Source organism: Caenorhabditis elegans, chromosome I (assembly GCF_000002985.6).
Source record: "Caenorhabditis elegans chromosome I".
NCBI lineage: Eukaryota > Metazoa > Nematoda > Chromadorea > Rhabditida > Rhabditidae > Caenorhabditis > Caenorhabditis elegans.
The window spans coordinates 3,097,225-3,111,280 of NC_003279.8; the positions used below are offsets into that span (position 1 = coordinate 3,097,225).

At 34.6% G+C, this 14,056-nt stretch overlaps 2 protein-coding genes and 4 non-coding genes across 8 annotated transcripts; 4 read left to right on the plus strand and 2 right to left on the minus strand.

Annotated features, from left to right (window-relative positions):
* Positions 1-2,456: 2,456 nt before the first annotated feature.
* C45E1.7 lies at positions 2,457-2,545 on the plus strand. Its single transcript, NR_050022.1, has one exon. It is a non-coding gene; the product is annotated as an Unclassified non-coding RNA C45E1.7 (non-coding RNA).
* A 2,213-nt stretch (positions 2,546-4,758) lies between these two features.
* nhr-64 (Nuclear hormone receptor family member nhr-64) lies at positions 4,759-12,306 on the plus strand (the record flags this gene model as incomplete). Of its 3 annotated transcripts, NM_001356801.3 has the most annotated exons (9): positions 4,759-4,771; positions 7,139-7,288; positions 8,934-9,008; positions 10,294-10,489; positions 10,631-10,789; positions 10,978-11,100; positions 11,285-11,391; positions 11,444-11,499; positions 12,050-12,298. In NM_001356801.3, the coding sequence occupies 9 exons, from the start codon at positions 4,759-4,761 to the stop codon at positions 12,296-12,298; spliced, it is 1,128 nt and encodes a 375-aa protein (NP_001343721.1). The 3 variants fall into 3 exon arrangements, with proteins under 3 accessions (NP_001343721.1, NP_001021042.2, NP_001021043.2); NM_001025871.7 differs by lacking the exon at positions 4,759-4,771 and having other exon boundaries at positions 12,050-12,306; NM_001025872.7 differs by lacking the exons at positions 4,759-4,771; positions 8,934-9,008 and having other exon boundaries at positions 7,144-7,288.
* Positions 5,987-6,059, plus strand: C45E1.9. The gene has a single exon (NR_050023.1). It is a non-coding gene; the product is annotated as an Unclassified non-coding RNA C45E1.9 (non-coding RNA).
* Positions 5,987-6,059, minus strand: C45E1.6. The gene has a single exon (NR_050024.1). It is a non-coding gene; the product is annotated as an Unclassified non-coding RNA C45E1.6 (non-coding RNA).
* On the plus strand, positions 7,807-7,994 carry C45E1.10. Its single transcript, NR_101533.1, has one exon. It is a non-coding gene; the product is annotated as an Unclassified non-coding RNA C45E1.10 (non-coding RNA).
* A 76-nt stretch (positions 12,307-12,382) lies between the features above and the next one.
* Positions 12,383-13,557, minus strand: C45E1.5 (FBA_2 domain-containing protein). Its single transcript, NM_001262377.2, has 3 exons — positions 13,438-13,557; positions 13,176-13,275; positions 12,383-12,624 (listed from the first exon to the last, which is right to left on the minus strand). Exons 1-3 carry the CDS (start codon positions 13,446-13,448, stop codon positions 12,424-12,426), a joined length of 312 nt encoding a protein of 103 aa, NP_001249306.1. The 5' UTR covers positions 13,449-13,557; the 3' UTR covers positions 12,383-12,423.
* Between the last annotated feature and the right edge of the window lie 499 nt (positions 13,558-14,056).

Sequence of the window (14,056 nt, forward strand, 5' to 3'; positions counted from 1 at the left end):
AAAAACCAATAAAAAGATATGGCAATTTTTGCAACTTTTATTGCGATTTTTCACACCATTTTGAGGAGAGATATTTCAGGATATTTATTACCGAAAAACGAGTTAAACGGCATTTTATGAATATATATCCTAAAACCTGTCCAATTTCGGAAAACCGTAAAACCTCGACTAATTGCGTTGTTTTGTTCAAATGTAGCGGCGGACAAATTGGAACAAGATGTCAAATATTTGCCCTGTTACTGTTACTTGGAGAAGAGAAAAACTCTGAGAAAACTTGTAGTAAAGTGTACTTGGGAGGGAGGAGAAGCAGAAGAAAAATGGGAAAAAGCACTGAATATTCAAACAGCGAACACATGAGTCAGAGGCAGAGAAAGTGCAAACGAAGAAGTCCACTGGGAGTACAGAAAGGGGAAAAAAAAATATTTTCACAAAATTTAAAATTTTCGTTTTTAAATAGTTAAAAAATTTTTTTTTAATTTGGAGCTATTTTCAAAATACTGAAAATCAAAAAAAATGTGTAATAGGAGAATTTTGAAAAAAACTTTTTTTTTAAAGCTAACAAAATTCATTTTTAGACTTTTTTTTTCAATAAATTTTGCGAAAAAATGTTTATTTCAATGAGAAAATTGATATTTTCTAATTTAAAAAATCAGAAATATTACCGGAAATTATTATTCAATCATGAAAATTTGTATCTTTTTTTTTATTAGTAAATTTACTTATTTTTTGTTTTATTTTTTTTCCAATAAATTTGCGAAAAAATGTTGATTTAAATGAGAAAATTGATATTTTCTAATTTAAAAAATCAGAGAAATTACCGGAAATTATTATTCATTCGTGTAAATTTGGCGATTTTTGAGCCAAAAGTATGGTAACTGGTCTCTAATCGACGAATTTTCAAACTCTTATTCCTCCTGAATTTTTTTATTCGATTTCTCAAGTGTTTTTAATATTTTATCTGAGTTTTTATTTAAAAAAGTACATTTTCATCGAAAAAAATATCAAAATTCAGCAGCAACAAGAGGTTTGAAATTACAGTACTCAAAATTGTCGTGTCGAGACCGAGTACTGTGTTAAATTTCGCGTCTGGGTAATAATTTCCGGTTGTTTATATATTTTTTTAAAACCGACATCTTTAGCTTCGAATGCTTGAATATACCAATTTCAGCGAAAACTTCCGTTACGCGCTCTTAACCATGCGAAATTAGTTGAAAAGTCTGCGTCTCTTCTCCCGCATTCTTTGTAGATCAAACCGAAATGAGACACTTTGACACCACGTGATATCTATGATAAATTATACAACAAAAACTGATTGACTAACTTCTAAGCTTGTACTTTTTGCGCTAAAAACTAAAAAAAATCAATACTGCCTCTGCAGGTGATTCAGATAATGCGGAAGAAAAACAACAAAATTATTGCGAAATGGAGACCAAAAAAAAGAGTTCAAGATACTCAAAACCAATAAAATCCCAAGAAAATAGTAGTTTCAGAGCAGCTTCTTCGTTATTCTGCTCGATTGACCCGACCGTTGAAGGGGGGAAGAAAACTCATTCGGGCTTGGAAAACTAAAACTCGCAGTCCTTTTTTCATCACAAAGGCAGAAAACTTGGGGCGGCGGAAGAGGGAAAATGAGAAGAAGGCTATTAGTCATTGAGTGGGAGATGGAAATTATTTCTGATAGCTACACTTCGACAAATTTAAAGAAATATTGAATTGATTTTATTTAGAATTTACAGCTTTTGTATTTGTGGTGGACGGCAGATAATTTCTTTCGGCAAATCGGAAAATTGCCGGAATTGAAAAATTCCGTCAAGTCGGCATATCTTCGATTTACCGGAAAAAAGGCAATCGCCGAAATTTTCGGCAAATTTTGTTTTTGGAAATTTCAGAGCTTCAATTTTAATCGTCAAATTTTTTTAAAAATACATTTTTTTTGGCAAATCGGCAAATTTCCGGAAAAACGGCGATTGCCGATATTTTCGGCAAATTGTGGTTATGCACATTTTTTTGGAAATTTCAGATCATTTTAATCGGCAAAATTTTTTTAAATATTTTTTGTTTTCGGAAAATCGGCAAACTGGCAATTAGCCGATTTGTCGAACTTGCCGATTTTGCCGTTGGTTTTTGCTAAAAATGCCGAATTATCGAAAATTTTAATAATCGGCAAAATTTCCGAGAATGCCGATTCCCGAATTTATTTCTAAAATTCTGTGGAATTTAGTTTTTCGAGTTTTTTTTTCAAAATGTTTGAACTTGATAATTGTCAAATTATAGAATTGCCGAAAATAAGCTCCGCCCATTTCTTGGCTTTTCACTTTTTTCGAGGCCGGGCTCACGTTCCAATGGAATAATTTCTTCACTATTTCCGGTGTTCAAAAACGACGAGTGAACGTTTCCAGAATTTTCCTTTGAAAAAATCGAAAAAAAAACTCCTGGTTTTACGAACTTGTATTCGGGGTGGACGGCAGACAATTTTTTCCGGCAAATCGACAAATTGCCGGAATTGAAAAATTCCGGCAAATCGGCACACCTGCGAATTGCCGAATTTGCCAGAAAAACGGAAATTGCCGGAAATTTCGACAAATTGTGGTTTTGCACATTTTTTTTGGAAATTTCAGAATTTCAATTTCCAGGAAAACTCCAGGTTTTACGAATTTTCTCGTGAAGAAAACGAAAATTCCTCAAATTTTAACTCCTCCGACTAGTATCAGTATCAGCTTACAAAACTCCGAGAGAGAGCACCGAACGGCTGTTGAAAAATGTAGGAGAAGCCCCCCCCCTCTGTGCATAAACTGGACTATCAAGTATTAAATACGAGAGCCATCCTGTCTCATCGATCAATGGCACACAGGAGGAAGAGGAGGAACGTGTCATATTTACAAAGCGAAAATCAATTTGAATTCACTATTTGCATCAGGGATGGGCAAAATTTTAGGGTTTGAAAATTTTGCAAAAAAAGAGCGAAAAACTGATTTCTATTGTAAGAAATGCTTTTTTTTGGCATAGGAATATACCTTTTTCTCTTTTATAACTTTTAAAAATCTGAAGATTTTGATATTTTTGGCCGATTTTTTGCCTGTTTAGCGGAAATTTTTGATTGCGACATTTTGCCGATTTGCCGCAAGTTTTCAATTCCGGCGATTTGCTGGTTTACGACAAATTTGAATTTTCGGCAAATTACCGATTGCCAGAAATTTTCATTTTCGGCAATTTGCCGGTTTGCCGCAAAACTTCAATTCCGGCGAACTGCCGGTTTGGCGATAATTTTTAATTGCGACATTTTGCCGATTTGCCGGAAACTTGCAGGTCTGCCGGAAATTTCCATTTTGGACAAATTGCCGATTTGCCGCAAACTTTCAATTCCGGAAATTTGCCGATTTGCCGGAAATTTTAAATTCCGGCAAATTGCCGGCTTGGTGGAAATTCTCATTTTCGGCAATTTGCCAATTTGCCGAAAATTTCAATTCTGGAAATTTGCCGGTTTGCCGGAAGTTTCAATTCCGGCAATTTGCCGCAAAATTTTAATTCCGGCAACTGCCGAATTGCCGAAAATTTTCGATTGCCGCTCTCCCTGATTCGAACTATAAACACACACACACTTTTTATGGGCCCTCCACCAGTCTGCCAGTGTGTACTTGAGAATCCAACCAGGTCAATAAAATTGACCACGAAAACGTGTCAGTGGCCTCAATCCTCGTTGTTCAATTCGTCAAAACTGGATTAAAATTTCATGAGACGACCAAGGTCTTTTTCCCTTTCTCCTGCTATTTTCATCACTAACTAAACCATTGTTGGAGCCACCGAAAAAGAGAGAGAGAAGAACAAACAGAGTAGTCAGCTGTTATGGAGGTTAATTAGGAATTCTTTCGGAAGGTTCCATTCCCATTTTCATGCATATATAGTGCCACGGACCAAGGTGATTCAGAATTTAGAAACAGGATGATGCTTCTGCTTGAGGGTTCTGTAGGCTATTTGGGCGGATGGGGGAATTGATGGAAATCTGGTTACAACATACAGAAAGCCAAATTTGATAGAAATTACTTGTTAGAAGAGTATTTGAAAAATTAGGGATTAAATAGTGATTATTTATATATTATTATTAGCGAAATTTTTTTGCGAAAAAGAGAAAGACGGAATTACTTTTTTGGAATTTTTCAGATTTTTTGGTTTCCGGGAAAACCGAACACTTTTAAAATTAAAATTACAAAACAATTCCGAATTTGTTTTTCAAATTTTGAGAAACAATATAATTTTTTTTGAATTTTTTTCTCGTTCAATTAAAAAAAATAGCTTAACATGTTAGGCATTTTCCTCCTTTTTCGAATTTTTTTTTCTCATCAAGATAATCAAAATTCGAAATTTCGGAAAATAGAATAAGGGGCCCCCGTATGGTAAATTCGAAAATTTCACAACGGTTTAATGGAGTTTTGCCAAAATTTTTGCGGTTTTTCTAAATAAAAATTTCCGATTTTAAATCATAATCCTAGAAAACTGTGCAGCAGCTGGCTATAACGAAAAGTTCGGGTGTCAGCAACACTCACAGTTGATGATGGGAGAGAGAACAAAAAAAACTACAAAGTGGTTGTCAGAGAACTGGGGAAAAGAGAGAAAAGAGTGCAGTCTGTGTCGGGTGAGGAGGTTTTGGAGGCGACCAGGTGAGCGGGAAAAGAGACGCTTTACCAAGAAGAGAGCCTGGAGACTGAGAGACGAGACAGCAGCAGCAGCTGTGAAGCAGTGAGTACAACGACGACGAATAAGATGTCGGAAACAGGTGAGTGAAGCCGTCGTAATGAATAAAAGGACCTTCCGGAACATCTGGCATCTTTAATAATATGCATTTAAAAGAGAAGGAGTCTATTTCATGAATTAGTATCGGTTCGATGAATTGCCGCCGCCGCCGCTTTGGCTTAGATCTAAGCCCATTCGGGATAAATGCTTGATCCTCCTCCTCCAGCAGTAGCTTCTTCTTGATGAAAACCATATTGTTGTTGGTGGCAGGAATCGATTTATCAACGGGTGGGGCACAAAAAATCAATGAATGAACCTTTTGAGACGCAGGGATACATCGGAGGGAAGAAGAAACAATGCGACTGCCTCTCTTACTTGTTATACCTTTTTTTTTGCAAGATTTAGTTAATTGTGGTGTGATTTTTAGTTAGAAAAATGGTTTTTTGGTGAAATTTTGAATTTTGAAACGGTTCATCTTGCTATAAATTGGAAATTATCGATTTTTTTCAAAATTCTTAAATTATTAGTTGAAACTAAAAATTAAAAAGAAATAGTTTTGGCACTTTTAACTATTTTCACTCCGGAAAATTCCTTTTTTCAAAAAAGTCGTTGAAAATCGAATTTTAAAAATTTTTCCCGAAATATATTTCGATGTTTGTAAAATTTCGTGAATTCGCGAACTTTTACACACAAAAATAAAATTTTTGGTTAAAAACAGCTACTTCAAACGAATTTCAGAGCACAAAATTTAGTTTTTTGTGACTCTAAATTGAACATTTTTGGCAATATAAACGTCGAAAATCCTTTTTTTTTTCAAAATTTCTTTTTTTTTTTGCATAATTTATACAAAAAGATAAATTTTTCGTTAAAATTTAAAAAATCTGCAACTTTTAAGCAATTTTTGATGGAAAAACGCTTAGGATCCGAGAAATTTTTTATTATTATTATTTTCTAACAAAATTTTTTCAAGTTTTTTGCGATTTTTGAAGATTTTAGGCCGAAAAAAAATTTAATGGAAATTTCAGAAAAAAACGCGTCGTTTTTTGCTAAAAAAAAGTTTAACTAAATTTTTTTAAGAGAAAAAAATTATCGAAAAAAAAACCATTGTCTTCTTGGTTTTTTGTTGGAAATTTTAGATTTTTTTTTGATTTTTCGGTCCAAAATTCATGTGTAGTCCTTTTGGAAAACTTAAAAACTTAGACCCGAAAAAAAGAATTCCTGATGTTCGTAGCGTGCTTGTTGTACCCCCAAAAGAAACATATTTATGATAAAACCATAATAAGACCTTATCTATCGATCAGTCAGCCGTCAGTCGACCACCTCGTGGCACGCTTCTCTTCTTTTCTTTCTATTCTCGTCTCGAGACCTATTTCTTTTAGTTTCGTGAACTTTTATTTTCGTGCGAAATTGTTCGAAAATGTGATAGATATAGTTAAAATTGAATAAAAAAGCTAACATTTCCAAAAAAAAAAGATTTTTTTAAAGACAAAGATCACAACACTTTCTATCATCATTTTCGTGCGATAAACTCAAAAAAAATTATTTGCGGTGGGGTTTTCTACCCAAAATGGCAGAAAATAGTGTCAATTTACCAAATATAACTGCTAGAATTATTATAGAATTTTTCTAAATTTTTTATATGAGATTTTAAGAATTTTGCGATAAAAATTTGAAATAACTGATTTTTTGTTGAATTTGTGCACACAATTTTCACATTTTTCGGCTAAACGGAGGTTTTTTATTATTATTTTTGTATTAAATGACAGAAAATAAACCGTAATGCCCGAAAATAACTGTTAAAAAATTTATAGAATTTTTCTAAATTTTTTCATAAAAATTTGAAATGACTGGTTTTTTTTTTGGAATTTCGGCGTAAAATTTTAACGTTTTTCGGCTAAACGGAGGTTTTTTCTCATTTTGTATGGTTCGAAACATTTTTTTTTTCAAAATTTAAGTCACTTTTTCCGCAAAACGGAAAAATGACTTGAAATTTGCCGCCGAAAATCGGGAAAAATGTTGAAACTAGGTAGTTAATTTGCGCAAAAAATTTAACAATAGTCTAGCCATTTGAACTTTTTAATGCAAAATTAAACAAAAATTATTTGAAAATTTAGAAAAATTCTATAAATTATTTAACAGTTATATTCGGTCATTACGGCCTATTTTCTGTCCTTTTAGGCAAAGAGACCCCACAATAATGGAGCTTTTTGCCTTAAATGACAGGAAATAGGCCGTAATGACCGAATATAACTGTTAAAAAAATTATAGAAATTTTCTAAATTTTTTATGATTTTTTTTCAAAATTTTGATCACACGAAATTGAAGATCCCAAAAAATCAATTTTTGTCGAAATTTCAACTTTTTCCAACGCATTTTCCATTTTTCGACAGCAAAACCGTCCTATTTTCAGAAGAAATGACACTGGAAGAAAAAGAAGAAGTATCAACGTCGACAAGCCAAAGCCCCCAGTCTTCTTCGTTTGAAAACGTTTTTTGCGCGATTTGCGGAGATAGAGCAACTGGAAAACATTACGGAGCGATGAGTTGTGACGGGTGTAAAGGTAATTGGAGTTTAGTTTTTTGATTTTAAAACGTGATTATTCTGCTTAATCACACTCAAAATTGCCCAAAAATGACTTCTTAAGAAGGTTTTTTAAAGAAAAATACTGAAAAAATGGCATAATTATAGCTAAAATCCAATATTTGGCAACTTACAGCCGCCCGAAACTGATTTTTATTTGATTTTAGCACTATTTTGCATATTTTTTGTCGTTATTTCGTTAACTTAAGAGCACTTTCAGACGATAGGTAATTGATAGACAAATATCGGCTAGAAATTACCTAAGTCGCCGAAAAAACGTCACAAATTACATAAAATATGCAAAAAACAGCCAATAAAATCAATTTCCGACCGGTGTACATCGGAAAATGGGAAAAATTGCAGATTTTTGCTAAAACTAGGAAAAATTCCGTATTTTTGAGATTTTCAGTCAAAAAATACCTCAAAATCTGGCAAATTGCTCAAAAATGAACATTTTTATACAGAAAAATCAGGAAAAAACGGTCCAGCAAGAACCAGGGCGGAATATTCGATTTTCTTGATTTTAAACAATTTTTTTCTAATTTTTACTGCATTTTCGGGTAATTTCGACCAAATTATAGCAAAATCCGCTGAATTTCGAGCTAAAAACAAAACAAAAAGTGTTGGCGTGACACATGTGTGCTGTGACTACCATCTAAACAATGCACTAATGCGTTATGGCACATAGTAAATGAAGTGAACTGAGAATTTGGAGGAGAAAGCTTGTGTGAGCCCTCTCCAGAGAGAAAAGGGTTTCTCTTTTTAATGCTCCAACGGCTCTTGAAATCTTGGGGGGGGGGGTCACATTTCGTTCCGGAATAACAAAAGATGTATAGAGAAACCGATTTTTTAGACGATTTCCTTTTCGGAAAGCAAAAAAGGCGGGAAAAGAGGCGCGGAGCGGCTTTTTAACGGAGAATTCTTGGGATAGAGTAGCGCAGAAGACGATAATTATAAGTTTTTCATACTTTGAGAAGAAAAATGCAAAAAAAAAAATACAAAAAAAGCGGAGAAAATCTAAAGAAATCGAAAAAAAGAGCGAAAAATTCCGCGAAAACAATTTAAACACTTCACAGTACCACCTGTTAAAGGCGCATAGCCAATTATTTTCAGTGGGTCTCGGCACGAAAACTTTTTAATAGCGCCCAAGACTATAAGATGTGGCTTAAATGTTTTGATAAAATTGAAAATTGAAAATTGAAAATTCTAAGTTTTAAATAACAAATTCTTCAAAATTTTGCAGTTATATTTCTGTAAAATCAACGAAGCAAAATTAAATGCGGTACAGTACGTTTAATTAAAGGTGCATTACAATTAATGTGTTGATAGGCCTCACCACGAAAACCTTTAAACGGCTCCTAAAAGCTTTTCAGGTCGATTAAAACATTTTTAAATATTGTATTAAATTCCTAAATACCAAACCAAAGTTTTAACTTCAGATTGAACTAATTTGACATGTGAAAATAGAGATACAGACGTCAAAAAAACTGAACGGTGCACTGTACCAGTAATTAAAGATGCATTCCGATAACATCTTGATGGGTTTCGCCACGAAAATCTCGTTACAGTGTGCAAAAGGAGGGAATTCAAATACTTTATGGCAAAAATCCATGCTTTTTTTTCAGGATTTTTCCGGCGGACAATTCGAAAACGGCACTCATACGTCTGCCGATTCGGAGAAAAGTGTCAAGTGGATAAAGGTGAGTTCTAGAAAATCGTGGCGGGACCTGATTTTTCTCGTTGTCACAATTAAAATAAGGGGTTACTGTATTAATTAAAGGCGCATATACTTTTTCGCGGAGCCTACATTTTAATAAATTGCTTTCGTGGCGGGACCGGCTACAGTAATTTTTTTTTTACGAAAAAACACGAAAATTCGCATAATAGGAAAGAAAATGTGTAGTTTCTGTTTTATGTCAAAACAGTGTTCCGCCGGGAGCTCAAAACTCGGAAATGTTTGCCATTCCTGTCTACGAATTCCATAATCATCATCATTTTCTTCTTCTTCTTCCGCAGTGTCCTCCTTCCACTCGATATACTAGTGTATTTGTATTTTCGGTACAATGCATCACACCGCTGCGCTCATCTTTTTTCATAATCCTCTTGGCCCGCGACGGAAATAGTGTGCAATGAGTGGAGGCGCAGAGACATTTTGCATTCAATCATCTCTCGACATATGCCATCTTATTGGCTACTACTTCAGAGGGACTGATAAATTATTTGAAAAATTTTGCATTTTTTTATGAATAGTGAGAGGTAAAGAAAATCGGACATCCTTAAAAAATGTTTAAAAACATTAAAAATGTGAAACTTTTCTCAGTTGACAGTTTTGCCTAATCTAGGGGTGGGGGGACAATTGCGATCCGGCAAATTGTCACATTGTACAATTTTCCGATTTGCCAGAAATTTCACTTCCGGCAATTTGCCGATTTGCCGTAAAATATCAATTCCGGCATTTTGCTGATTTGCCGAAAATTTTCAATTTCGGAAAATTGCGATTTGCCGGAAGTTCTCAATTCCGACAATTTTCCGATTTGCCGGCAAATTTCCCGAATTGAAATTTCCGGCAACTTGCCGGAATTTAAATTTCTGACAAATTGCCGGAATTAAAAATTTCCGGCGAATCGGAAAAATTTTTGTAATTGAAAATTTCCGGCAAATTGGCAAACCGGCAATTTGCTGGAATTGAGAATTTCCGGCAAATCGGCAAACCAGCAAATTGCAGGAAATTACGATTCCAACAATTTGCTGGTTTGCCGATTGCCGGAAATTTTGAATTCCGGTAATTTGCCGATTTGCCGGAAATTTTCAATTCCGGTAATTTACCGATTTGCCAATTTGCCGGAAATTTTTAACTCCGGCAATTTGCCTATTTGCCGAAAAAATAAACTGACCAACCAATCAGCAAAAAAACCCGTTGAAAGTTAACATTCAATCTTAATTTATTAAGACATGTTGAACGATCTGAAATCAAATTCATTGCAGCGAAACGAAATTCGTGTCGAAAATGCCGATTCGACGTGTGCCTGCGGAAAGGAATGCGACGGGATGCGGTACAAACAGAACGGGATAGAATTCGACCAGCAAATCCGTTAAGCAACGGAAGTAATGGAGGAATAGTTCCAGATGATCCCCTTCTTGACACACTTATCAGAGCCGAGGCATCGACAAGAGGATTACGGTAATAATATTGATGCATGACTGGGGTCTACTGCGGGGAATACATTTTTTTTTAGCTGAAGGGGGGTTTCGCCTGAACATACATATTGAAAAATCACTACCTTATGAAGGTCGAATGAGCATCAATCATTCTAATTTTCAGGACAACAGTAATCACAAAAACTGCAGAAGCTCGTAAACAGGCGACCACAAATGATGTAACAGACAGTATGAATCAGCAATTAACACTAATGGTTGAATGGGCAAAGGTTTTGGAAGGATTTCAGAGAGTTGATAATATCACACAGGTTGCCTTGCTCAGGTATGCTTATTTTCTCAAATAGTTACAATTTAAGCTGGTATAGCTTCGCGTATTCGTGAGAGCTTGCGTCTTGAAAGGTGCTTGGTAAATTAGGTTATGTATATTTTAGTTTATACATACTCTTATTTAAGGAAAAGGCACATGGCACAAAAGCACAATTTTTTTCAAGTCAATTGTTTTATTTCCAGGCACTTCTCAGCACAACATCTTGTCATGTGTGCAGCATTCCGAAGCATTCACTTATCAGATGCAGTTTGGCTGACAAATGAGACATGCCTGCACAAGGATAGTCCAAAGATCCCGGATATGAAGTTAGTTAACATCAAAAATTGAAAATTGAACACACAGATATATAAATGTACAAAACCTTTAAAAAATTATAACCAGGAGTGGATTTCTAAAACAAAAAAAAACCGATTATTTTGGGGCACTTTTTTGAAAAAAAAAACGATGAACAACAAATAAATGAATTCTTACTGATACTTCCATTTTCAGCCGAGTCGCTGAACGAATAATCGATCAAGTGACGAATCCAATGAGATCGTTACATATGAACGAAATCGAGTATATCGCTCTGAAAGCTATCGCCTTTTTTGATCCATGTAAGTATACAAATCCTTGTTGAATTATTTTTCCTACAGAGGATTTTTTCAGTGGCAAAAGGAATCACAAGCGAGTCGTACAGTGATGTAGAGGAAATGCGACAACGGGTGGGTATTATGAAAGAGATTTTTAGAAAATGTCTTTTTTTTTTAATTTCGGAAAGAAGGTCTTTGAAATAATATTGATCATAAGTTTCATGTCAGAATTAAATTATCCTTTTTAGTGTATTAATAAAATCATACGAATCAAGGGTGAGCCGCAAACGATTTTTTCTGGCAAATTGAAAAATCGGCAAATTGCCAGAATTAAAGTTTCCGGCAAACCGACAAATTGACGGAATTAAAAATTTCCGGTAAATCGGCAAACCTGCAAGTTGCCAATTTGCCGAATTTGTCGACAAAAAATTTGTCGAACCTCCGTTGCCGCTCAACTTGAACGGCAATTTACCGATTTGCCGGAAAAACAGTCACTCACAGACAAAATGCGGAATTTCAAAATTCCAAACTCATCAACCAATTTCAATTTTAACTTTCAACTTTCAAAAAAAATTCAAAATTCGAAAAAAAAAATCAATTTCGAACTCAGTTTTCAAATTCAAAATTTCTAAACCAAATACAACTCGATCTATAGCTGTACTAAATGCATTCTTTTTTCCAGATTCTCGAATCCTTCGAACGACATGTCCGATACGTGTCCCCTTACAAAGACATGCCCCTCCGATTTGCAAACCTTCTCCTACTCCTTCCTCCAATGCTTGCGATTTCCCGTGATTTGGTAGAAGACGTTCAACTGGCAAAACTGTTCGGACTTGCTTCAATTGACAATCTGATGCTTGAACTGATGCTACCAAATGAGGGAAAAAATACAACTGACAAGACATCACCTCCAATTATGTGCCATCAATAAATTTATTTCACTTATTTATACAGCTGAAATGCAACAGAAAAAAATTGTGTGCACTTTTTGAAACAAAAATAGAATTTGATTTTATAAAAACTAATTAAAACTTTATTCTTGAAAAAATCCGTTAACTAAACGTGTATATATTGTGATGGCATTGTAGTTTCTACCTCGTAATGTGAATTGAAAAACTCAAAAGTGGATAGAAATAGTGGAGCGGAAAGTTCATACTTTTGAGTTACCGGTACAAAACTCAGGTTGTGACGTTGAAGATGAATGTTCCCGTATCTTGAGCAATTGTGGTAGATCCACAGCTCCACTTCGTAGAAGTTCTGAACAATTATGCGGATTTAGGCTGATATGATTTTTTATAACCGATTTAATAAAATCACTCCAAAAGTTATTTGATCTTCCAAAATTTCCAGTCAAATGTTCCAATAATATCGAATTTTTGAATAATTTTTTCAAGTTAAAAAAAACATCGAAGAACGAATTTATATTTTGTCTACTTCAAAAATTCTCCACTTTTTGACTCAAATATTTGATCACTATTTTAACATTTTAGGAGCAGTTTTATTTTTTCCTTACTGATTCTACCTTTAAAGGTGCTGTAATCGCTTTTTTAATTGTTTAACTAGACTCGAAATTGTCTGAAAAAACCAAATTTCAAGATGAAATTTTCAAACTATAAAAAGTTTCATAACTATAAAAAGTTATGGCGGCTCAAAAAGTGACCTAACATTAGGTCGATGGAGGACCAAAAGTTTCCAAAATTTACAAAATTGGAACTCATACTGTAGGAAATAATTTTTAGTCTAACAAATTTTGATTACGCCACCTTAAATGCAACGATATCACAATAGACGATCCATAAAACACTCACATCTTTTAGCCCGTCATTGGACTGAAATCCGTTCAGCACATATTTGAGCTCTTTCAGTCTTGTACATTTAGTTCCGAAATGATCTATTGTGTCGTCTCTGCTGTAAATTAAATCAAGAACAATCAATAAAATTATTTTAACTTCAATCAGAATTAAGCAGGAGACAGTTTGAAGTATTCATTATTATTGTAGTGATGTATTTATTATACATCTATGTAGATACTCAAAAAGCAAAATTAAAAAAAAAGAATACAAAACTCACAAAGTGTCCATCTCCTTTAGAACAATCGCCAGACACCATCTAGACTCGTAGTGATGTTGTCAAGTGATCACACCGTCCACATGGAACTTGGTGGGCTCGCCGCCGGCTCTCCAGACAGCTGCCTCATGCACAATCACCATGAGGGTCAAGACTCCACAGACAGCAGATGTCATCATTCGGGCTCGGGGCGCGGAGAGTGGGAGCACAAATGAATGGCAGACGAGGAGTTTCTTTCTCTCTCGATGCGTGCCAGGAATGGGTGTAAACCATGGGTATGCGGCAAATTTGTCAAATTTGCCGGACTCGAGAAATTTTGAAATTTGCCGCACACACACCACAAATTGGGTTTTAAAATATTTGACCGAAAAACTATAGATTTTGCTCAAAAAATTATAGTAAAATAACATACAATTGAGTTATTTTGAATTTTATGTAGGCCTCCTAGAAATATCAGAAATTTTCTCACTTTTCGGATTTTGCTCAGCACGTCAAAACCAATTAATATAAAATCCATAGATTTTTTGTTTATTTTTCACTTTGATATTCGGAAAATATATAAGCAGGCAATAGGCAGGCTGAAAGGTGCGCAGACCAGGGGTGTTCGGCAAACCTCAAAATT

What these genes read in the sequence shown, in the direction of transcription:
- C45E1.5 (NM_001262377.2), bottom strand. An exon ending in CCAATGACGGGCTAAAAGAT is followed by an intron (nt 12,625 to 13,175) that starts GTGAGTGTTTTA and finishes ATAATTGTTCAG; the next exon opens with AACTTCTACGAAGTGGAGCT.